Source organism: Geotrypetes seraphini, chromosome 5 (assembly GCF_902459505.1).
Source record: "Geotrypetes seraphini chromosome 5, aGeoSer1.1, whole genome shotgun sequence".
In the NCBI taxonomy this organism is placed as follows: Eukaryota; Metazoa; Chordata; class Amphibia; order Gymnophiona; family Dermophiidae; genus Geotrypetes; species Geotrypetes seraphini.
The window spans coordinates 51,959,462-51,982,701 of NC_047088.1; the positions used below are offsets into that span (position 1 = coordinate 51,959,462).

The following is a 23,240-nucleotide window of genomic DNA, read 5'->3' on the forward strand; positions in this document are numbered from 1 at the left end:
CAATTTTTTTTTTTTTAACCTCTAATATGATTATGTCAAGATAGGACTCCATGCTCTATGAAATCTTTATAAACTAAGCCCCTGATTTCAAGCATTCCAATGTTCATCATTGAATATGGTGAGCACTCTAATAACACTCAGTATCTTCTTACTCATGTTTGCAGCAAGGAATAGACAGTGGCTACGATTATTGCCAGTCAGAGGACATCTCTGGAGAGATCTATTGAAGCAAAAATGAAGCATGCAAGTCTTCTAGCCATAATCCTCAGCCTCTGCGTGCTCTTCTCTTTGGTAAAATCACTGCCCCCTGCAGCAGGTTCTCAGCAAATTAACGAAGTGTCGGGCAACAGAAGCAGACTTTCTAAAGGGTTCAGATCCAATGGACAGATAGAGAGTTCCAATCGCACTTTCTTCTCTTGGCATTATTACCATATTCAGGTGCCTTTTGAAATAACACTGTGGATTATGCTAGCATCGCTAGCCAAAATAGGTAAGAGAAAACTTATTTATTGAAACTAAGAGGTGATTACAATCAGTAGAACTATAGATTTCCAAATAATGTGCATAATGTGTTATTTGCTATGAAGATGGTCTGTGTTTTGCATTATTGAAGGGATGAATGTGCTTTAGGTAATGAGTTACCATAACCAATGTATTAGCCCTGGTTGTGTGACCATAACAAAAATGAGTGCCATGAAAACTTCTTAAAATTGTTTTAAAATTAAAATGACTAGCATTTCATTGCATCACTGTGGTTCTTACTTTCAGATATTTTAATCATAAATGTTTACAGAAAATTTTCAGAAGAAAGACTTATATGGCATTTCATAGCAATATTTCTGTTTCCAGGGGGACAAATGTACCCAACTCTACTCCATCATGTGAAACAGTTTCAGGGCTTTGTGTTTATTTCTTGGTCAAATGACTACTTATTTATTTTTCATTCTGTTTGTTGGTCATGTACACTTTTGTTTGAACTTCATAAAATTCCTGTCAGACATTCATAAGTTTAGCAAATATATTGAACCAGATATGTTAATCCACATTTACTTTCTGTCATTTCTGAACTGTGCATCTTCAAAAGCATTTTATGTAATGCAAGCCCTATTATTTGCAATGGGAACAGGTTTTTACTGAGCAGTCTTTACCACAGACTTTCACTGAAACTTCTCCAGGTTTTTACTGTAAAGCAGGGACTCCTCAAAATGGCCAAACACTGCTAAACTCACTGAGTTAGGTTGGCACTTCTCTGAGGCTCCCATTCTGTTAACCCTTACTTCTGTAACCTTAGTGTTATCAGCAAGACACTGTAGTTTTTTGAACAACTTTCTTTAATAACTTGAAGTAAAGAATAAACACTTTGATGATTTCAAGGCAGTCCAACTTTGTTACATAATCTTCTCACTCTACCAGCACATCCTATCCAAGGGGATGCTGGGAGTGTGTCCACATACTTTGTGGGGAATAACACTGTGTTCCAGACTTAGATACAGAACCTAAGCTGTATTAGGCTAGCGGAAATAAATGGTGAAAACCTGGTGAGAGGACAATGTTAGATCTAAGTTTTCATGCAGCCTTGTGGTCTCACAAAATGGAAATTGTTCTCTCCCAGAAGCTAAAGAAGGGCAGGCTATAGCTCTCTGGTTGGAGCCTGGCTCTCTAGGAGAAGCAGAGCATTCTGGGGATTTGAGTCAACAGGACACACATTTGATTACACATCCCAGAACAAACACATATACTTGTCCTATACAAGAAACTGAGAAACTGCCCTCATGAAATGGGGGCAGAACACTATTTATTAACTGGCAAATTCTATATATGGCACCTAAAGTTGTGTGCGCACATCAGTGCTGATGTGCACATACAACTTAATTGCTTAATAGGCCTAATTGGTGCTGATAACTGGCAATCAACTCTCAATTAAGTTGGAATTAATTAAGAGTTACATGCACAACTTGGTAGGCATATAGCTCAATGCAAGGTTGTCCAACGTTGGTCCTCGAGGGCTGCAATCCAGTGGGATTTTCAGGATTTTCCTGATGAATTTGCATGAGAACTCTTTGCATGCACTGTTTCCATTGTAGGCAGATCTCATGCATATTCATTTGCATGTCCTGCTTCCATTGTATGCAAATTGTTCTCTCATGTATAGGTCTCATGTACATTCATTTGGAAAACCCGAAAACCTGGAACCAGCGAGGCCCGAGGTTGGACACCCTTGGCCCAATGTGCTACGTACCATTTCCAGTGCACAAAGCTGAAAAGAGGGCATGGCCAGGGGAGGAGCATGGACAGATCATAAGCATGAGCATCCGCAAAATCTATGTGCAGAACAACGGGTCAGTGTATATGTTAGGCACAGATATTTATTTATCTGGAATAAATAGGTGTGCCTAAAAGTTACGATACACTTGCGCTTAGCACAATTCCATAAGGTGTGCGTAACTTTCACAGAATCGCGCTAAGTGCCGTTCTAGTCAGCACTAATATTTTAGGTGCTTATATAGAATCAGGCCCTTAGTACATAATTAACTTAAGGGTTGGTTTTTTTTTTAAACTAAAGATTAGCTCATATTATCTGCTCCAGTACCCATTATTGAGAGAACAGAACAGGGGAAAACAAAACCATAGATAAAATACAAGAAACCAAAGATGGAATTGTCCAAGGATGAATGATGTGCACTAAAATAGTGTCCACAAACTCATCTGTAGGCATAAAGATCTTTATTCATCCAATATTGTCATGGTACAACCAATGATTCAGTGACTCGACACGTACATGTTTCAGCCAATAGGCCTGCCTCAGGAGTCTTGAGAATCACAATATGAGCTACTGCAAAAACGCATAGGACGCAACCAAAAGTAATACACAAAATCTGAAAAAACTGGTACGCTGAACAACTCAAACCCGAATGGGATCAGGGCGTTTTACGTTGTTCAGCGTACCAGTTTTTTCAGATTTTGTGTATTACCTTTGGTTGCATCCTATGCGTTTTTGCAGTAGCTCATATTGTGATTCTCAAGACTCCTGAGGCAGGCCTGTTGGCTGAAACATGTATGTGTCGAGTCACTGAATCATTGGTTGTACCATGACAATATTGGATGAATAAAGATCTTTACACCTACAGACGAGTTTGGGACACTATTTTAGTGCACATCATTCATCCTTGGACAATTCCATCTTTGGTTTTCAGTACCCATTATAGTCATACAGATAACATGCACTGAGGTTTAGTCAAAGATCCCTTTAGTGTGCAATGCTGAACATGGACACACATTAAAACTTTAACACAGATTAGTATGGGGTCCTTTTACTACAGCTTAGTATGTGCTAATTCTGTTGGTGTACCCCAAATGCTTTGGAAAGCACTGAGTAAGGCAGGAATGCCAGCGCACCTGACCAGGTTAATCAGATCACTCTACCAAGCTCAAGAAGCAGATATGGACATACAGAATGGTTCAAGGTCAAAAAGGGTATATGATGAGGATGCATGCTCTCTCCTTTTATTTTTTTCAACCTCTATGCAGAAATAATCATGAGGAAGCTGGACTTAGATGATTCAAGTGTTGGGGTGAGAATAGGTGGAAGAACCCTCAGCAATCTGACATCATTGTGACATCGTCAATATGCACCTAAATGGCAGATTGTCACTATAAAAAAAATAGGAATATGTTCCTGACCATACCAGGGATTTTAACCCACCACTTTGGGAAGATGGAGGAGGCGCCTTCGCGCCCCTCTCCCACCCTTTTCCCCGCCTCCCCATGCCACGCGTGTACATTTCCCCCCTTCCCCGTACCTTTTTAATTTTGGCGCCAGCAGCCCGCATCAGCTTCAGCGCTCTCTCTGACATCGCTTCCTAGGCGTGGGTCCCAGAATTGATGGTCGAGAGAGCGCCGAAGCCAACACGGGCAGCAAGTTGGTGGCCGCTCACCCCAAATTAAAAAAAAGGGGCGCGCATGTAGCAGGGGGAGGAGTGGGAGGGGGCAGAGAGGAGGAGGGGTGCAGGTGCCCTGAGCAAGACTGCGCCCGGGGCAGATCTCCCTTGCCCCGCCTCCCCCCTTACTATGCCACTGCATGGGTGGGGAATGAGCAGAGAATGAGCACAGAAGCATTAATTAGCATGCTCACATTACCTTGGGCTAAATGGTTAACACAGAATTAACCCCCTCCCCCTCCCCTTTTCACAAAGCTGCGCAGTAATGACACTGAAGCCCATGAATTCTCAATGGGCTTTGGTGTGATTACCACGGGCTGCTGTGGCGGCTGATGTCATTTCCTTCTGAGATAATGTTAGACAACGTGATGATTCCAGTCAGTGTAAATATCTAGAGGTAATTTTTGATTCAACATTATCATTTAAGCCCCAGATAAAGTCGGTGGTGTCTCATGCATTTTTCAAACTTTGACTACCGCGCAGATTAAGAGACTCTCTATCTGCAGGTAATTGTAGGACTATTATTGGTATGCTATTGACTCCAGTATTCGATTACTGTAATGCATTGTATCTTGGTCTGCCTAAATATGTGGTTCAGGCTCTACAAATTGCTCAAAATGCTGCTGTTTGTGTTATCATACGAGCCTCAAGATTTGATCATGTTACCCTGATTTTGAGAAATTTACACCAGTTGCCTCTTTGTGCGCGTATTGAATTCAAGGTTCTGTCTTTAAGCTTCTGAAAGACAACCGCCCGCTAGTATTGCGCTCTTTGTTGCATGCTTACTAGCCGACATGTGCATTAAGGTCCATGGACAGGCAGATGAGGAGGAGACCCAACAGAACCCAGAGGAAGGACTAGCTGACTGCGCCACTGACACAGACCTGAGACCGGAGAGACAGCTGAGGAAGGGGAGATCTGCTATCGCAGTAGGAGACTCAATCCTGAGAGGAGTGGACAGTCACATAGCTGGAGGGAGAGAGGACCGACTAGTGACATGTCTCCCTGGGGCAAGAACGAAGGATGTCATCGACAGAATTGAGAGGATCCTGGAAGGGGCCGAGACGGAGGAGACAGCTGTAGTAATCCATGTTGGAACCAACGATGTCAGCAGGAGGGACTACAACAGGACTGCACTAACTGATCAGTTCAGGATCCTGGGGAGGAAACTGAAACTGAGGACAAGGAAGATAGCCTTCTCGGAGATCCTGCCAGTACCGAGAGCGGACGCACGGAGGCAGAACGAACTACAAGCAATAAACGGTTGGCTCAGGAGATGGTGCGAGGAGGAGGGTTTCCTTTTTGTTCGGAACTGGACAACTTTCTTGGGAAAGAATAAGCTCTACAGGAGAGACGGACTGCACCCGAGCACAACTGGGACGAGGATGCTGGCACGCAACGTCCAGAGCGCCATAGACTTGGCTTTAAACTGAGGAAGAGGGGAAAGCCGACAGTCAATCTGACACATCGGACAAAAGTATCAAATAAGGATACTGAACAAGGACATTGTAAAAGAGGGCTCGGGACTGAGTGGGAATTTTTGGAAAAAGGACCTAAGGAAACATTACAAGGGCCCAGGGCCAAGGACATTGAGCAAGGACGTTGTAAAAGAGGGCTCGGGACTGAATGGGAATTTTTGAGAAAAGGACCTAAGAACGCAGTACAAAGGCCCAGGGCCAAGGACATTGAGCAAGGACATTGTAAAAAAGGGATTGGGGCTGAGTAGGAATTTTTGAGAAAAGGACCTAAGGACGCAATGCAGATGCCCAGGGCCAAGGACCTTGAACGAGGACACTGTAAAAGAGGGCTCAGAACTGAGTGGGAATTTTTTGAAGAAGGACCTAAGGACAAATTGCAGGGGTCTAGGACACAAATAAAACTGGCAAACAGGACTAACAGAGAACAACGGAATCCAGAGGGACAACCAAAAATGAGGAAACAGGCTGAGGGCGAAACAGACGCACCACAGGAGGAGGATGACCGAGACGAGGCTTGGGGACTGGCAACTCACGAGGGGGTCGCCAGGAGCGCCAAACCACGAGGAAAACCAGCAAGAAAGGTGAACAACCGGGACTTACACTGCCTGTACACTAATGCTAGGAGCCTAAGGGCTAAAATGGGAGAGCTGGAAGCATTAGCCAGCACAAAGAGCCTAGACATAATTGGGGTCACATAAACGTGGTGGACTGATGACAATGAATGGGATGTGGCTTTACCAGGGTTCAAACTCTACAGGAGAGATAGGTCACACAAAAAGGGTAGAGGAATAGCGCTATATATAAAAGATTCCATACCTTCAACCAGGATGGAAACAACAATAAGGGCGGATGACTTGGAATCACTATGGGTTAAGCTACCAGGAGGAACAGGAGCGGACATAAAATTGGGTCTGTACTATCGCCCACCTGGCCAATCGGAAGAAATCGACCAGGACCTGGAGGCCGAACTGATAAAAAACATAAAAAACATAAAAAACACCAAAAGGAGTGTCACTGAGTAGTTAGGAAAGCAAAAAGAGAATATGAAGAGAAACTGGCAGGGGAAGCAACAAACTTCAAATCATTCTACAGGTACGTCAAGGGGAAGCAACCAGCTAGGGAGGAAGTGGGACCCTTGGATGATGGAGACAGAAAGGGAGTGGTCCCCTGTGGAACTCCGCTCGTGACCCATTTCCAATCTGAGTAATGGCCCTTTACTCCAACCCTCTGTTTCCTGTCCGCCAGCCAGTTTTTGATCCATCGGTGGACCACCCCTTGCACCCCGTGGTTCCATAGCTTCCTTAGCAGTCTTTCATGTGGTACCTTGTCGAAGGCTTTTTGGAAGTCAAGGTAAATGATGTCTATGGATTCCCCTTTATCCACCTGGCTGTTTACCTCCTCAAAGAAGTATAATAAGTTCGTGAGGCATGACCTGCCCTTGCAGAAGCCATGCTGGCTCGACTTTAGCTGCCATTGTTTTCGATGTGTTCCCAGATGCTGTCCTTAATCAGCGCTTCCATCATCTTTCCCGGGACCAAGGTCAAGCTCACCGGCCTGTAGTTTCCCGAGTCTCCCCTTGAGCCTTTCTTAAAGATGGGCGTGACATTTGCTATTTTCCAGTCCTCCGGAATTTCTCCAGTTTTTAAGGATAGGTTGCATATCTGTTGAAGTGGCTCAGCTATTTCGTTTCTTAGTTCCTTGAGTACCCTTGGGTGAATCGTCCGGACCTGGCGATTTGTCGCTCTTTAGCCTGTCTATCTGCCTGAGGACATCCACCTTGCTCACCTCTAGTTGGACCAGATTTTCATCCTGATCTCCTTTTACGATCTCTTCGGGTTCCGAAATATTGGTTGTGTCCTCCCTTGTGAAAACTGACGTGAAGAACTCATTTAACCTGTCCGCTGTCTCCTTTTCCTCTTTTACCACTCCCTTTCTGTCTCCATCATCCAAGGGTCCCACTTCCTCCCTTCAATATATTTATTAACGACCTGGAGGTGGGAACAAAATGTGAGGTTATTAAATTTGCAGATGACACTAAACTATACAGCAGGGTCAAAACCATGGAGGACTGCGAAGACCTCCAAAAAGATCTGACAACGCTGGAAGAGTGGGCCAAAAAATGGCAAATGAGCTTCAACATAGGGAAATGCAAGGTCATGCATGTTGGGAAAAAGAACCCGATGTTCACTTACAAGATGGGGGGATCACCGCTAGGGGTGAGCAACCTTGAAAGAGACCTGGGAGTGATGGTAGACACAACATTGAAGGCGTCGGCGCAGTGCGCCACAGCCTCAAGGAAAGCGAACAGAATGTTGGGTATCATTAAGAAAGGTATCACGACCAGGACGAAGGAAGTCATCCTGCCACTGTATCGTGCAATGGTGCGCCCACACCTGGAGTACTGTGTCCAGTACTGGTCGCAGTACCTCAAAAAGGACATGGCGGTAATTGAGAGAGTCCAGAGAAGAGCAACTAAGCTAATAAAGGGTATGGGGGACCTCTCATATACTGACAGACTGAAAAAGCTGGGGCTTTTCTCGCTGGAAAAGCGACGACTTAGAGGAGACATGATAGAAACCTTCAAGATCATGAAGGGCATAGAAAAAGTGGACAGGGATAGATTTTTCAAACTATGGGGAACCGCAAGTAAGAGGGGGCACTCAGTGAAATTGAGAGGGGAAAGGTTTAGAACAAATGCCAGGAAGTTCTTTTTCACCCAGAGGGTGGTGAATACATGGAACGCGCTACCGGAGGATATGATAAGCAGAAGCACGCTACAGGGCTTCAAAGAAGGTTTGGACAGGTACCTGGAGGACAAAGGGATTGAGGGGTACAGATAAGAGTAGAAGGATAGGATTAGAGGTAATTTGTAAAATTAGTCAGAGACCACTTTTCAGGCAGTGGGCCTGATGGGCTGCCGCAAGAACGGACCACTGGGCGAGATGGACCTCTGGTCTGCCTCAGCGGAGGCAACTTCTTATGTTCTTATGGATAGGATATACTTGGAGGTACCATCTTTGAGTGTGGTGAGACTGTCAGGGAACCGCAAAACTATGTTAGCGGTTCAGGGGCTGGTTTGTTGGAATGCAGCAGACTTCGTATATGTTGCAGTTTAGGAAGATGTTGAAAACGGTGTTATCTGAACGTGTTTTCCCTAACTATGGAGACTGATAGGGGCTATTCTGTTTGTTAATTTTTAGGAAAGTTTTTGATTGATCTGTAAAGTGAATTTTTAATGTTCTTAAGTTGGTGTTTTTGCGCTTATGTTTTTTTTATATGTAACTGTTAGTAGCTATATTATATGTTATTTTTAGTCTTTTGTCTTGGTTGCTTTTGCTGGTCTTTTGTTATGTGTGTTTTATTGTTACCCGCATAGAATTGTAGAATATGTGGGCTACATATTTGTACATAAATAATAATTGATTTTGTAAAAGAGGGCCTAAATGCTCCTCTTTCCTCCTAAACCCTCTGCTCCTCCTCCTCCTCCTCCTCTTTTCTCTATCTCAGTAAATAATACTTCCATTGTTCCAGTCTCCTCTGCTCGCAGTCCTTGGAGTCATCTTTGATTCCGACCTCTCATTTTCTACGCACATCCAACAAGCTGCTAAGGCTTGCCGCTTCTATGTCTTCAATATCACCAAAATTCGCCCCCTTGCTCTCTGAACACATTACCCAGACCCTTGTCCACATTCTTGTAACCTCATGCTTAGATTACTGCAATCTACTTCTAACTGGTCTCCTGCAGTGCCGTCTCTTCCCCCTTGCAATATGTGCAAAACTCTGCTGCACGTCTCATCTTCTACCAACCTCACTGCACTCATGTCACCACTCTCCTTAAATCACTTCACTGGCTCCCTATCTGCCATCACATTCCTATTGCTGACCTACAAGTTTGTTCATTCTGCTGCCCCTCAATATCTCTCCTCTCTTCTTTCTCCATATACACCTCCCAGAGAACTCTGTTCCTCAGATAAGCTGCTCTTAGCTGTACCCTTCTCCTCCACTGCCAATTCTGGACTTCATTCCTTTCATCTAGCTGCCCCCATGCCTGGAAAAATTTACCTGAGCTTGTCTGCCAAGCCCCTTCCCTTGTTTAAAAGCCGACTGAAAACCCACCTTTTTCAATCCTTAACCCTACTCCTCTGCCCACCAACCCAGCCGATTAACCGTTCCCCTTAACTGTGTCCATGATAGTTTGTTTGTCTGTCTTGGTTGTTTAGATTGTAAGCTCTTTCGAGCAGGGACTGTTTTCTTCTTTGTGACTCTGTACAGAACTGCGTATGTCTGGTAGCGCTATAGAAATAATTCATAGTAGTAGTAGTAGTAGTAGTAGTAGTAGTAGTAGTATTAAAGAAATGTTTTCAAGTTAAAGCGGTTAAGAGCAATTAGATCATGATTGTCAGAAGATAGTTTTAGACTTATTGTTTAGCCTATTTTGTTGCCACAACTTGACTATTGCAATTCCTTTTATTTAAAAAAATTTATATTCCACTCTACCAACATTTCTAGGCATAGTCCAACAAACATACATAATTTATAACAAATAAATACAGTACTCCCCTGAAATTCGTGGGGATTCTATTCCAGGAGCACCAGTGAATTTCAAAAAACCCATGAATGCAGTTTAGGAGCAGATCGGAGGTGGGAGAGGGCTGCAGGGGTGGCGGCGGGTGCTACAAAAACAATATTTAGGCTGGCAGGCAGTTTGGCTGTGCAGAAGTCTGATAGGCTGACTGGGGAGAGAGGAGGAGGAATCGGCTGTGCACAAGGCTGATTGGCTAACCGGGGGGAGAGGAGGAGGAATGGGCTGTGTACAAGGCTGATTGGCTAACCGGGGGGAGAGGAGGAGGAATGGGCTGTGTACAAGGCTGATTGGCTAACCGGGGGGAGAGGAGGAGGAATGGGCTGTGTACAAGGCTGATTTGCAGACTCAGCCATTCCCTGTATTTTCTGACCGGAAGAGGCAGTCAGAAAATACTGCAAATGACTGAGTCTGTGATTCACAAACAATTTAGAAAAATAAATCAGCACTGATATACTTCCCTACACAAAAATGTTTATGGTTCTGTAACAGCAAAACTGTCTAGACAGCTGCAACTTTTGCCGAACACAGCTGCTAGATTGATTTTTTTCTTAAACACGCTTTACTATTGTTGGCCAAGCTGCATTGGCTTCTGGTGTCAGATAGAGTGGATTTTAAAATTGCATGCTTGATTCATCAAGCCTTCTTTGGACTTTTACCAGAAGGTGTTATTGAAAATATTTTATTTTACCATCAAATTGGTTATCTTCAAGAACTGTGCAAAAGTTAAAGTTGGGTGTCTTGTCAGTTAAAAATATTAGATTTAAAAAACTGGAGAAGACATTTACCCCCTCTATTACGAACGCATAGCTTGGGTTTTAGCACCAGCTGCGGCGGTAACTGCTCCGACGCTCATAAGAATTCTATGAGTTTCGGAGCAGTTACAGCCGCTGCCGGCACTAAAACCCGCCCTATGCGTTCGTAAAAGAGGGGGTTACTTTTTTGAGTGCCAAAGTTTGGAATAGTCTCCTATTGCAAATTAGGCTTTTACTATCATACTTATAGTTTCGTAAAGCTTTAAAATCTTATCTTTATCCTGATAATAAGTAAAGTGTATTGCATTAATAGGTTCGAGTATTGAATTGTGTTTGAATTATATAATTGTTCTCTCCAAGTGTTAGAGGAATCTCTTTTGTAGTATTATTTTTGAAAATAAGTGAAATATAAGTTGCATACAGTATTTAGTATAATGGAAAAGTAAACATGGACTAATTAAAAAAAAAAAGAAAAAGAAAAACTTATATTTCACAGCCATGGTAAAAATAGGCTTACTATGTGGGAAGGCCTACATTAGGACAAGCTTTTTGTGCTAAGCCAATCTTGTATTGCAGCTTAGTAAAAGAACCTCTAAGGGGTCGTTTTATCAAGCTGCAGGAGGGGTTTAACGTGCGTAATACTGCGCGTTAAACCGCCTGCCGCACTAGCCTCTAACGCCTGCATTGAGAAGGCGTTAGTTTTTTAGCCGGCCGCAGGGGTTAGCGTGTGATAAAATGTCTGATGCGCTAACCCCACTAGCGCGGCTTGATAAAAGGACCCCTTAGTTAACTTAGGCCCTCTTTTACTAAGCAGTGGTAGAGGTTTCTACCACAGCCGGGGGCGCTAAATGTTTTAACTCTGCCTCAACATTCATAGAAATTCTATGAGCATTGGAGCATTTAGTGCTCCAGGCCATGGTAGAAACCTTTACTGCATCTTAGTAAATTTTTTTTTTTTGGGGGGGGGAATAGAAACACTTAGAATACTGAAAAATTATTAGTCATATTGCCTATATTGAATGCATCTTCATCTAATCCTCAAACCAACATATTTTCTGTACATAACTGCTTAGTTGTGGAAATGAACTTCCTCGAAGCTTGATTTTGCAATTTAGAAGGCTGAAGGCCCATTTTTATTTGTTGCCTTTTCTTGAATTACGAACTGAATAGTTTTGGGCATTTGGGACTAGATTCAGTAAATGGTGCCCTAATTTGGTCGCCAAATAAATGAGTACCGAGTGCTATTCTATGAATGGAGCTCTGAGTTGGGCACTGTTTATAGAAAGCGCTTAGTGCCAGGATCCAGATCCAAGTTTAGGCACAAGAATTTGCACCAATTGAAAGCTGGCATAATTCCTCTTGCCTAAATTAGGTTCAAATCCCTCAAATTTTATAATAGTGCATTCATCTTCAAGTTTATTTAAAATTTGTTTTGATCGCAATATCGTGATCCAATGTGATTTACAAATATAAAAACAAGGTTTTAGTAAATATAAATAAATAAATAAATAAAGAAGTATACTTTAAGACTCTGACAATACATGAAACAAGAGGGAAACAGGTTGAACTACAATGTTTAGGAGTAAAAGAGAACATATAGGGTTAGGACATTAGGATAGGATAGGGCAGGGGTAGGCAAATCCGGTCCTCAAGAGCTAGAGCCAGGTCATGTTTTCAGGATATCTACAATGAATATGCATGAGATGGATTTGCATGCACTGCCTCCTTGAGATGCAAATCTATCTCATGCATATTTATTGTGGATATCCTGAAAACCTGACCTGGCTCCGGCTCTCGAGGACTGGAATTGCCTACCCCTGGGATAGGGAATTGTTACCCATTAATTTTCTTTTATAAGGCTAATAGCTCTTTGAGGAATATTTGAGTTTAAAAGAATCCCCAAAACTCATTTGAAAGCGTCCTTGAAATGCCAGATTTTTATAAAAGTGCTTTTAACTTGTTAAGCGACTTTTCTTCCCTGATATATATCGGCAGTGAATTCCATCTTTAGTGCAGTGATTCCCAACCCTGTCCTGGAGGAACACCAGGCCAATCGGGTTTTCAGGCTAGCCCTAATGAATATGCATGAGAGAGATTTGCATATGATGGAAGTGATAGGCATGCAAATTTGCTTCATGCATATTCATTAGGGCTAGCCTGAAAACCCGATTGGCCTGGTGTTCCTCCAGGACAGGGTTGGGAACCACTGCTTTAGTGAATGTCCCTGACTCACCCATGCCCCTCCCAGGTAGAGAACCGGTATGGGAGGTGTTTGGTAGTTAGTACTTACTGTGTGCTAAAGTTAACATGGGACCACTTCCTGCCTCCTAAACATGCCTCCCTGGTAATTGCACACTGATTACACACACTAATGGGCAGTTTTCTGTGGGACCTGTATGGAACATTTCCAATGTTTGCCATTTTAAATTTGCAGCTACGGCATGGTCAAGTCCCAAGTTAAGCCATGGTAATTGCAAATTGTACTGAGGCTTAGTATAAAGAATCCTACATAAATAACCCCTCTTTTACGAAGCTGTGTTAGGCTTTTATATCGCTGGCTGTGGCAGTATTAGCCCTGACGCTTAAAGGAATGCTATGAGCGTCGGAGTTAATACCGCCACAGCTGTTGATAAGGAAGCTTAACGTGGCTTCGTAAAAGAGGTGTGTGTGTGTGAAAAGTGAATTCTTATTGTTCTGATGCTTAAATTTGCCTTATTTATTTACTTATTTTGATTTTCCATTTTAGAGGGGACATTAACAGTGTGGGCTATTGTTAAGATTTTGCTGTTACCCCCAGTTATTAGGAGCTAGAACCCATTGCATAAAATGGGACTTGTGCTGAAATACCATGAGGTAGTGGTAAAATAGCATGTCTTAACAGTAGCCCACATTGATAACTGTGCCACTTAAAGGGTCACACCACAATTGTACATATTTCACTTTGACTTCACCTTGGATATATACATGGGAGACAGAATCCCGGTTTAATTTTTTCAGACTCGGCTGACATGTAGACATTAATGTGAATTTACCTGATATTCAAAGTGATTTAAGCGGGCAGGAGAGGCTTTGAGCTGCCTAACCCCTGATATTCAGCAGCATTAAACTGGGCAGGGCCGCTGAATATCATCTCTGACCACCCATGATGAAAGTAGGCACTAGGGAAGAGCTGGCAGTTATGCAGGTGCCTAAACTATTCAGTGCCAGAACTTGCATAGGTAATCCCTTTCCCACCCTTGATTTAGTCCCTCCTCCTTGCCCTCCCCTTCCCCTCAGCCAGTGAGTCACAACACCCTCCCCTTCAAAACAACTCCTGGTTTGGGTGACCCCCTGGGCCTACATGGTATCTCTGGTGGACCAGTGGGGACATTGGGGACAGAAGCAAAGCCCACTTGCTCCCGCCCCTTGCAGCTGCCTAAACAAAATGGCTGCCGCAACCTCTCATAGCAGCTCAGGACTACACAAGTATCGTTTACCATTGCCAATTGAATATCACCTTGAGCATCTTTTATGAAACCTGAAAATGTGAGCTGAATATATCATTATTTTGTTTCTGAACTGTAGCTTGATTGCTGTTGCCTCTTTCTTCTGAACAGGATTTCACCTATACAGCAACCTTCCATCAATTGTTCCTGAAAGTTGTCTGCTGATAATTGTGGGGCTCATCATGGGAGGAATTATTCATATTGTGAAGAACAAGGCCCTTATCATGGGAGGTGACACCTTTTTTCTGTATTTACTGCCACCGATAGTGCTTGACGCTGGCTACTTCATGCCCACTCGGCCCTTCTTTGAGAACCTTGGGACGATTCTATGCTATGCTGTAGTGGGAACATTATGGAATGCATTTGGGGTTGGTATCTCACTATATGGAATATGTCAGGTGGAGGCCTTTGGCCTGAAGGATATTTCAATACTCCAAAATTTCTGGTTTGGAAGTCTGCTTTCTGCAGTGGATCCAGTGGCAGTGTTATCTGTGTTCGAAGAGATCCATGTAAATGAAAAGCTTCACATTTTAGTGCTTGGAGAATCCCTCCTTAATGATGCTGTTACAGTTGTAAGTACCTTGAAACAGAAGACAAATATTATTTATAATCCACCCCCTACTTTATCAAAGTGCACTAGAGGTTTTTAGCGCAGGCTGGTGAGGCAGGCGTTCTGACGTTCATATGAATTCTATGAGCGTTGGAGAATTTACAGTGTTGGCCCACGCTTAAAGCGCAGCTTCATAAAAGGAGCCCAATGTTAGTTGATATGCTCAAAGAGCCCAATGTTAGTCGATATGCTCAAAGAAATGATATAGTGGCATTGTTTTCTAATGCTTTAGATGAATGTATTGCAAACTGTGTGCTGCAGTGAGATTCTGGGTGTGCCACGAGAGGCACGTCATGTAGGTGAATCAGTTGGTGCCGATGCCTTTTCTCCTCGCCGGCACCTCTCCTGCTCTTCACACCTCCCCACCAGTGTAGTAATTTCAGGGTTAACAAGCTCAGGGACCTACCTGGAGGACATCCGTGCATGCGCAAACGTCAACATGATGACATCACACATGTGTATGATGTCTGTGCATGCACGGAGGCCCTCTAGCTGCGACCCCGGGTTTAGTGTACCACGGTTTGGAAAAGTTTGCGAGACACTGCTTTAGATCTTGATGTTCTTTTCAAATTTAGAAGTCTTAGTCATCAAGATTTCTAATTTTTAGTTAGATTCGCTTGATTGTTTCAGTTCACATTACAGCTTTTTTTTTTCATTTATGAAATTTCAATAATTATACAAGAATACTCTTGAGCAGAACATAGAAAAAGTCATCAGAAAAACAAAATACAATAGGAAAATAAAAAAAAAAAATGAGGTAAGATCACAGCTTTTTTATGGCCTCATTCTTCCAGGGACAAAAATTTGAATACCCTCTCACCTTTATGCTTTTGAATGCAGTAATAAGATGAAGAGATTCTGTAAGTGTTATAACTCCAGATTGCAACTGCAGAGCTTTTCTCTGAATAAATGAAACGTGGGAGCCACTTTTGCCTTCAGATGTGCCAGTTCATACAATGGTCTTATTTGCAATGATCTTATTTGCATCCCACTCCAGCAATTTCTTATATTGTTTTCTTTCTCACTGTGATACTGTGAGAGAGGGGGTGAGCCCCACAAATACACAGCCAGACACTGTTGCAAAAATAATGCAAAAACACTTTATTAACTCAAAACCATGAGGCTTGTTACTTCACAGGATCAGGAAAACAAAGAAAAGGAGACAGACTCTTAAGGCATAGGGAAAAGTCTGGAGGCAGGCCTTTAGCTGCTACGTCCCAAACACAGTCTGTAAAGTCTTTATCTTTCTCTCTCTGGGGTTGCAAGGTCTAGCCCCAGCCAAACCTCAAACAGGCTTCCAAATATTCAGTAGGAAAACATTTGGCTTACCTCAGCCAAGCAGAACAGCTAGACACATGTAGTCAAAGCATATTGGTGATCACTCCTTCCTTCCCTGGGCCTTCTTAACCCAACTCTGAACCCACCTTATATATTTCCTAACAGCTGCTTCCCTTGTTCCACCCCTCCCTTGTCACTTCCCCCTTGGGAGGGGCTATGAAAATTAAGGCTCCCTGAACTATGATGGCATATCCAGCAGGGGGAGTGGTAGCATCCTATAGGCTCCCTTACATTTTTCCTGAAACAAAATAACAATGACTAGAAAATGATCTGACCACTTACCCTAGTATTCTATAACATGCATAACTATTGAGATAGAATTCATGCTTAGCACACAGCATCCTAACTCCTACATTTTGGTGATCTTTTCAGGATTACTTCCTATACGGATAGTATCAGGCTGAAAATCTTACTGAATTGCCTACCACTATACATTTAGGTTTGGAATGAGTTGAAAGGTTATCTGGATAGCATCCAATTTTATATTTAGCTTAGGCCTGCTGCAGAAAACATGCTGGCATGATCACAGCACTATTTGGCTATTCATGCATTGATACAGTATTTGTTCTGAGTTGGAATGCTTTCTACACGTCATTAAATAGAAATGGCAAAAGATGGCCATTAAACCATACTTCATAGTTATGCAAATAATATTATAATTTCTTGATTCATAGCATTTCCTGTATTCCTCCTCCAGGTGCTGCACAAGCTTTTTGAAATCTTCTATCAAATGCCTGAAATCAAGATTGAAGATATCGCTGCCGGAGTAGGACAATTTTTTTCGGTCAAATTTGGAGGAATATTGATTGGCATTTTGTTTGGAATTCTCGCAGCACTGACCACCCGTTTTACCAAGAATATCCGTGTGATTGAACCTCTCTTTGTCTTCCTATATAGTTACCTCTCATATCTCACTGCAGAAATGTTCCATTTCTCTGGTATTGTGGCGTAAGTATATATTACCCATTTTTGTATTATACCAAAACAGAGCAAACAATGATAGGAAATCTTTTAGATTTTGGATTTGGTAAATCTTGGTGTGTTGGGGTATGCCAAATGGAAATCTAAATGAAGTCATTCAGGGTCATAATCACATTTTGTAGATTACTCAATCGCTAATGGATAAAATAATTTTCCTTGCACACAATGCACGGAGGATTGAAAGTCCCTTCTATGCCCAATGATTTTCATGTCCCTCCTAAATGCCTTCATGCCCAGGAATGCCGCCCCCTTAATATAGCTAAAAGTCTAATGTGTTGTAAAACCTTATTTATAATTTTAGCTAGATTGAGTGCAGGCAATTGTTAGATAGTCTACTTACCTGGGTAAATGTTATTTATGGAAGCAAATTGTCCTCATTAAAGAGCCCTTTTATTAAGCTGCATTAGTAAACAGCCTTGGCATGCCCCTAAGTGGACTTTTTCTCATGCTAAGACCATTTCTAGCACGGCTGTAAAAGATGCATTTTTTTAATGTGAGCACTAGCATGTGGCCATTTCAAAAAATGAATGCGGGAGCATTTATTGACTCCTATTTAAGAGGCGTTAAGAGCTCCCATGTTATGAATGCGCTAACCAGTTAGAGTGGTGACAGTGTCAGCAAGCTAGCTGAAAAGCATGTATGTTCCCATTCTATGCCCCTAACATGCTCCTCCCCCACAAATAAGCTAAAATAAATACCACATGCTTAGCATGTGAAGATAACAAAACTAACACAGAATGCTTTAGTGTATATTAGGCAGGAAAAACCTGGCTTAATATACTGGCGGATAGCATTATGTAGTCCAGTGGTTCCCAATCCTGTCCTGGAGGACTACCAGCCAGTTGGGTTTTTGGGATAGCCCTAATTAATATACATGAGAGAGATTTACATATAATGGAGGTGACAGGCATGCAAATCTGCCCCATACATTTTCATTAGAGCTAGCCCAAAAACCTGACTGGCTGGTGGTCTTCCAGGACAGGGTTGGGAACCACTGAAATAGCTTACTGGCACTTAAGTTGATTTAGTCACCAGTTGGCATGATTCTGCAAACGACATTTAACTTTGATTACCATGTGGTAGGTGCCGCTTTGCCCTAGCACCTATTGAGTTAGGTGCCATTTATAGAGTCTGGCCCTGGGCATCCGCTGGAAGTCATCTGGCTACCATCATTATTCAGTAAATAGCCAATATAGAGCTCTATTTATGCAGTCATATTTGCTCATATAGTTATCTGGGTGCTGGCACTAAATATTGGCAGCACCTGGATAACTCCCGGCTCCACCTATGCTTTGGCCAAGGATCGCCCTGGAACTAACTGGCTAGTGCTGCTGTAGCAGGACATGATATTCAATAACAACTGTCCACTTAGGTGCTTCTGGATCTCATGGCAGGACCTGATCAGTGAATGTTCACCTAGCAGGATCCAACCCTGCCCTTTTAACTTCTGCTGAATCGACTCCCTATTTTCGTAGAGATGATCTAATCTAATATTTGTATGTCACGCACTCCTAAACAGGCTCTAGGCGACTTGAGAGGAAGGGAGGGAAATGGGATAGGATGAGAGGAAGAAGTGGAAGGGGAACAGGAAACATAAAACTTAGGCGAATTAAATAGAGGTCAGGTGCTTATGAAGATCTTAGAAGAATTAATTGTCGAGGTTTTCAGTTTCTTTCGGAATAGGGTATGGTTGGTTTCTGTTCTTATAGTCTCAGTGAGATCAATCCAGATTTTGACTCTGAGGAAGGTGAACATGGACTGGAAGATTCTTTTGTACTTGAGATTTTTTGTCGAGGGGAGGTTCAATTGGATCCTGTTGAGAATTCAGTTAAGAATTTGATGAGCGGGAAGGCTGAGTTGCCACAGATAACGTGGTGCATGATACTGGCTGTTTTGAATTTTATACGAGCTGTGATGGGTAGCCAGTGAAGTTGTTTGTGGAGTTAAGTTTGTATGTTCATAGTCTCAGAAGATCATGAGAAACCTTGTGAGCTGTGCAATTGGTTTCAGAAAGACAGAATAAAAATTTCAAGGGTTGATTCATAAGTCATGGCAACTAGTTTTTTTTTTCTCTCGAAAATGTGCCAACACTGGAAATCTAATATATAAGTTTGAAAGTGTGTGACATGTACTTCTTAATGTTGCTACCAGATCAGAGATGAGTGCAGCGGTCTCTAGTAGGAGAGATGCAAAATAAAAAAAAAAACTCATGACATTTGAAATTGTTTTATTATGGTGTATAACATGAACAACAAAGTACAAGTTCAAACTGTTTAGCTGTTAACATCCTTCAAAGTAGTCTCCCAGGTTGTCTTGTGTGTCATCCAGTTCATGAGGGACACACTGTGAATGCAAAGTATTACAAGTCATTTCTGCAATACCACCCATGACATGCAGTATGGGAAAAAATGTCCAGAACTGTTGCACAATGCCTTAATCTTATAAGACGCTTTGAAAGATGTTAACAGTTAAACATATTCACTCGCAAGCTGATTGTTTGCTTGGTTTAGTGAAACAGTTATTACTTGCTTGTTAATGAAACGATGATTTCAAATGTCATGTTTTCTGCTTTTCCCCTACCAAAGACCGATGCATTCATCTCTCATCTGGTGGCAACATTAAGAAGAACATGTCACAAACTGTCAAACATATGTATTAGATTTCCAGAGTTGGCGCATTATCAAGAGAAAAAAAATAGTTGCCATGATTTATGAATCAACCCTCGTACATTTTGAGCCAATCAGGGTCTCACTGCATCCCAAGGTGCACTGGGAGGGGGGAAGGGCCGTCATTCTGAAGAGGCAGCCCTATTGGCGGGAGGGTGTAGGCTTCCCTCCTGCTGATTTTGCATTGGAAAGTACGGGGGTGTTAGCTGATGTGTGTGTGTTGACTGATATGAGGGGGAGGAGGTGTCAGGTGATGTGGGGGTTGTTGACTGATGTGGGAGAGGGGGTGTCGTGGGGGAGGGGGGGGTGTCGTGTGATGCCAATGATGTTAAGGTGATATAGGGGGATGTCAATTGCTTTTGGGGGGTGTTAGGGATGTTGGGGGGGAGGGTTAGAGGGCTCTGAGCACAGCAGTTCTCTGTAGAGGGGGGCTGGGGGATCAGTGGGTGTGAGGGAGGGAGAGAGGAATCACATTCTCTCTGCTGGTTCAGCTGATCCTGACAGGGAATCCATGATTAGCTGAGCTGGTGGGTCTCCAGGAAACCGGCTCAGCCGATCAGGATTCCCCTGCCGTGATCAGCTGATGGCAAGCCTACTGGGTTTTTCCCTCTTTGGAGGTTAGGAAGGAGTCGTGGTCACTGAGGAAGTAAAGGGGGTGGGGTAATGCCTTAAACCCTCCAGTGATCATCTTGTCACTTTCGTTTAAATCCCGGCTTGTAAGTTCCACCTAGGATGTCCTGGGAAATCTTTGATTATTGCTTCAAGATGTCCAGGTTTAAGCCCACCCAATGTCCACCCATAACACATCTCCCAACACGCCCCTTTGAGCTCTGGACACACAGCAGATTAGAAGTGCTGCTGAACATCCAGAAAGTTGGTTTTGATTGGCACTTGGACGTCTCTGCTATTAAGATGTCCAAGTTCTGATTTGGGCTGGTTTTTGGACGTTTCAAAGTTTTGACTGTGAGCCTCTAAGATTATAGACTCCTAGCACTAGTGTGGGTGAATGTAACATTCATTCATATAAGCGCTAAGCGATATTCAACAAGCTTAGAAATAGATTTTATAAATCTTCAGGAACTGCAAAGGGGCATACACATGGATAGAGCATGAATGAGGCATGGGCATGAATCCAACCGGGGCATAACTTAGGGAATATCATTAATTTCATGCATTACATGGTGTACTTACATGCCCTTATTTAGACCCACCATTCACCTGGCATAAATGGTCATGCCTACATTTTGGCATGCCAATTTATGCTAGTATTTTATGATCTACTTAGCTTTATTACCACACCAATATACTGTTGGGTAGTATTTTATGATGGCATCATGGCAAATAGATGCTGTTTTAGAATTGGCACTTAGCCTACAGCATCAGCATACTTAACTGGAGGCTTCAAGTTATAACATTATCCCTATAGATTTTATTTTCAAGCCTACTGTATGTACATTATTTTCCATAGAAAAATCTACCTCTGCAGGAAAAGCAGGTGTAAAGTCTGGAGAAACTTTGCATCATTTCAAAGTGAAAATACTCGCATACCTACTCTTTGACAGTTGGTGTAAAGTCCACGGGTCATTTTAGAAATTAGCCCCCTCTTTTACGAATGCATAGCACGGGTTTTAGTGCTGGCAGTGGCGGTAACTGCTCTGATGCTCCTAGAAATTCTAGGAGCGTCGGAGCAGTTACCTCCACTGCCAGCCCAAAAACCCGCACTATGCTTTTGTTAAAAGAGGGGGTAGGTTTAATCCTCTGACTTAGCTTCATAAATATCACGACAATTATTTGTTTTACTTTTTCCCCCCACAGAATTGTCACTTGTTCCCTGAGCATGAAGTATTATATTGAAGCTAACATCTCTCATAAATCCCATACTACAATCAAATACTTCATGAAGATGTGGAGCAGTGTTAGTGAAACCCTTATCTTTATCTTTCTTGGAGTATCTACTGTTGGAGAGAACCATGAATGGAACTGGCCTTATATCATCTTTACAGTTGTCTTCTGCCTTATCTGGAGAGCATTAGGTAATTGGAATGAAATAGAAATAACTATCTGTAAATCAACTGGTAAATTATCTGTTGACTCAACATGAGCATTGCTAAGGGGTATGAAGCTCTTAGTAGACCTATTATTAAAACTGATGATGAACTAAATGTGTTGGTATTTCTATCACCAAAGATGGACCAGTATTACTAGTTTCTATAATGCCACCCCTGATGGGGGCTTCAGTGATTCATGTTCTCCCCCCAGTTCAAAAGTAGAATCTACTATGGCCTGAAGTATATACTCAACCCAGAGTCAAGATCAAGGACCTCCAGGCCAATCAAGCCTCTCCCTAGCCAGGTAAGCACTTTTCTTACCCATTCTGATGAACAGTCACTGAATATGTGCGCAAAGGACAGCAGAATTTCCTAGACCAGGGATGGGCAACCAAGATCCTCAGAGGCCATAATCTACATAAGAATATAAGAGTTGTCATACTGGGACAGAAAAGGAAAGTGGGAAAGGAGCTGGGCACATCAGCTAGGGATATAACAAAGTTTATTACATATAGTCAACTATATATATATATATAGTAAACTAAACGGAACGGCACCCACCCACCTAAACAACCGTCTAAACAGGAACCTCTCAACCAGACAGAGGAGAACCCAATCCCCTTTCTCCTACCCCCCTTTTAAAGGAACTAAACGCAAAAAGATGTATGACAATTTACTAGCAACACATGCAGCTAAACTGGATCCCACTATCACCAACCTACTGACAGCTTCAACTGACCTCAAGGCTTTCCGCAAAGAAATCAAGACCCTACTATTCAAGAAATTCACCCAAACGTCCTAATCCCTCCCGTTTCCCCTCTCACCCCCTCTTAGAATCATCTCATCAAAATTGCTTTAGACCTTACGCCTTCAATTGTATTCCTTTACTGGAAAAGTCCAGCTATCTTTTTTGTTGTACTAGGACCAACTTCTTTAATTGTATTTCTCTTCCTGGAAATGTCCAGCTATCTTTCTGATGTAATCCGCTTAGAACTGCAAGGTACAGGCGGAATATAAGCATGTAATGTAATGTAATGTACTGTAATATAAAAAATATAGAATAACCAAACTATCTTGTGGAAGGAACCACAAGAGGTTTGGTTAATCTATATGTTTCCAAAAGTGACCAACCAGGTCCCAAGTACCTGGCAAGATCCCAAACAGTAAAACATATTTTATACTCCTTATCCTAGGAAGAAGAAGTAGATTTCCCCATATCCATTTTAATTATGGCTTATGGACTTCTCTTTTAGGAAGTTATCCAAACCTTTTTTAAATCCTGCGAACTCCTTTCCCCACATTCTCCAGCAACAAATGCCAGATTTTAATTATACATTGAGTGAAGAAATATTTTCTCCT

At 42.5% G+C, this 23,240-nt stretch overlaps 1 protein-coding gene across 1 annotated transcript in view; it reads left to right on the forward strand.

Annotated features, from left to right (window-relative positions):
* The first annotated feature begins 234 nt into the window (after window positions 1-234).
* The window catches only part of LOC117360296 (sodium/hydrogen exchanger 2-like), a 116,081-nt gene continuing 93,075 nt past the window's right edge, over window positions 235-23,240 (forward strand). Inside the window, exons 1-4 of the mRNA XM_033943987.1 lie at window positions 235-490; window positions 14,350-14,810; window positions 16,884-17,134; window positions 21,649-21,866. Coding sequence (XP_033799878.1) covers window positions 235-490; window positions 14,350-14,810; window positions 16,884-17,134; window positions 21,649-21,866 — 1,186 coding nt within the window. The remainder of the gene's footprint in view (window positions 491-14,349; window positions 14,811-16,883; window positions 17,135-21,648; window positions 21,867-23,240) is intronic.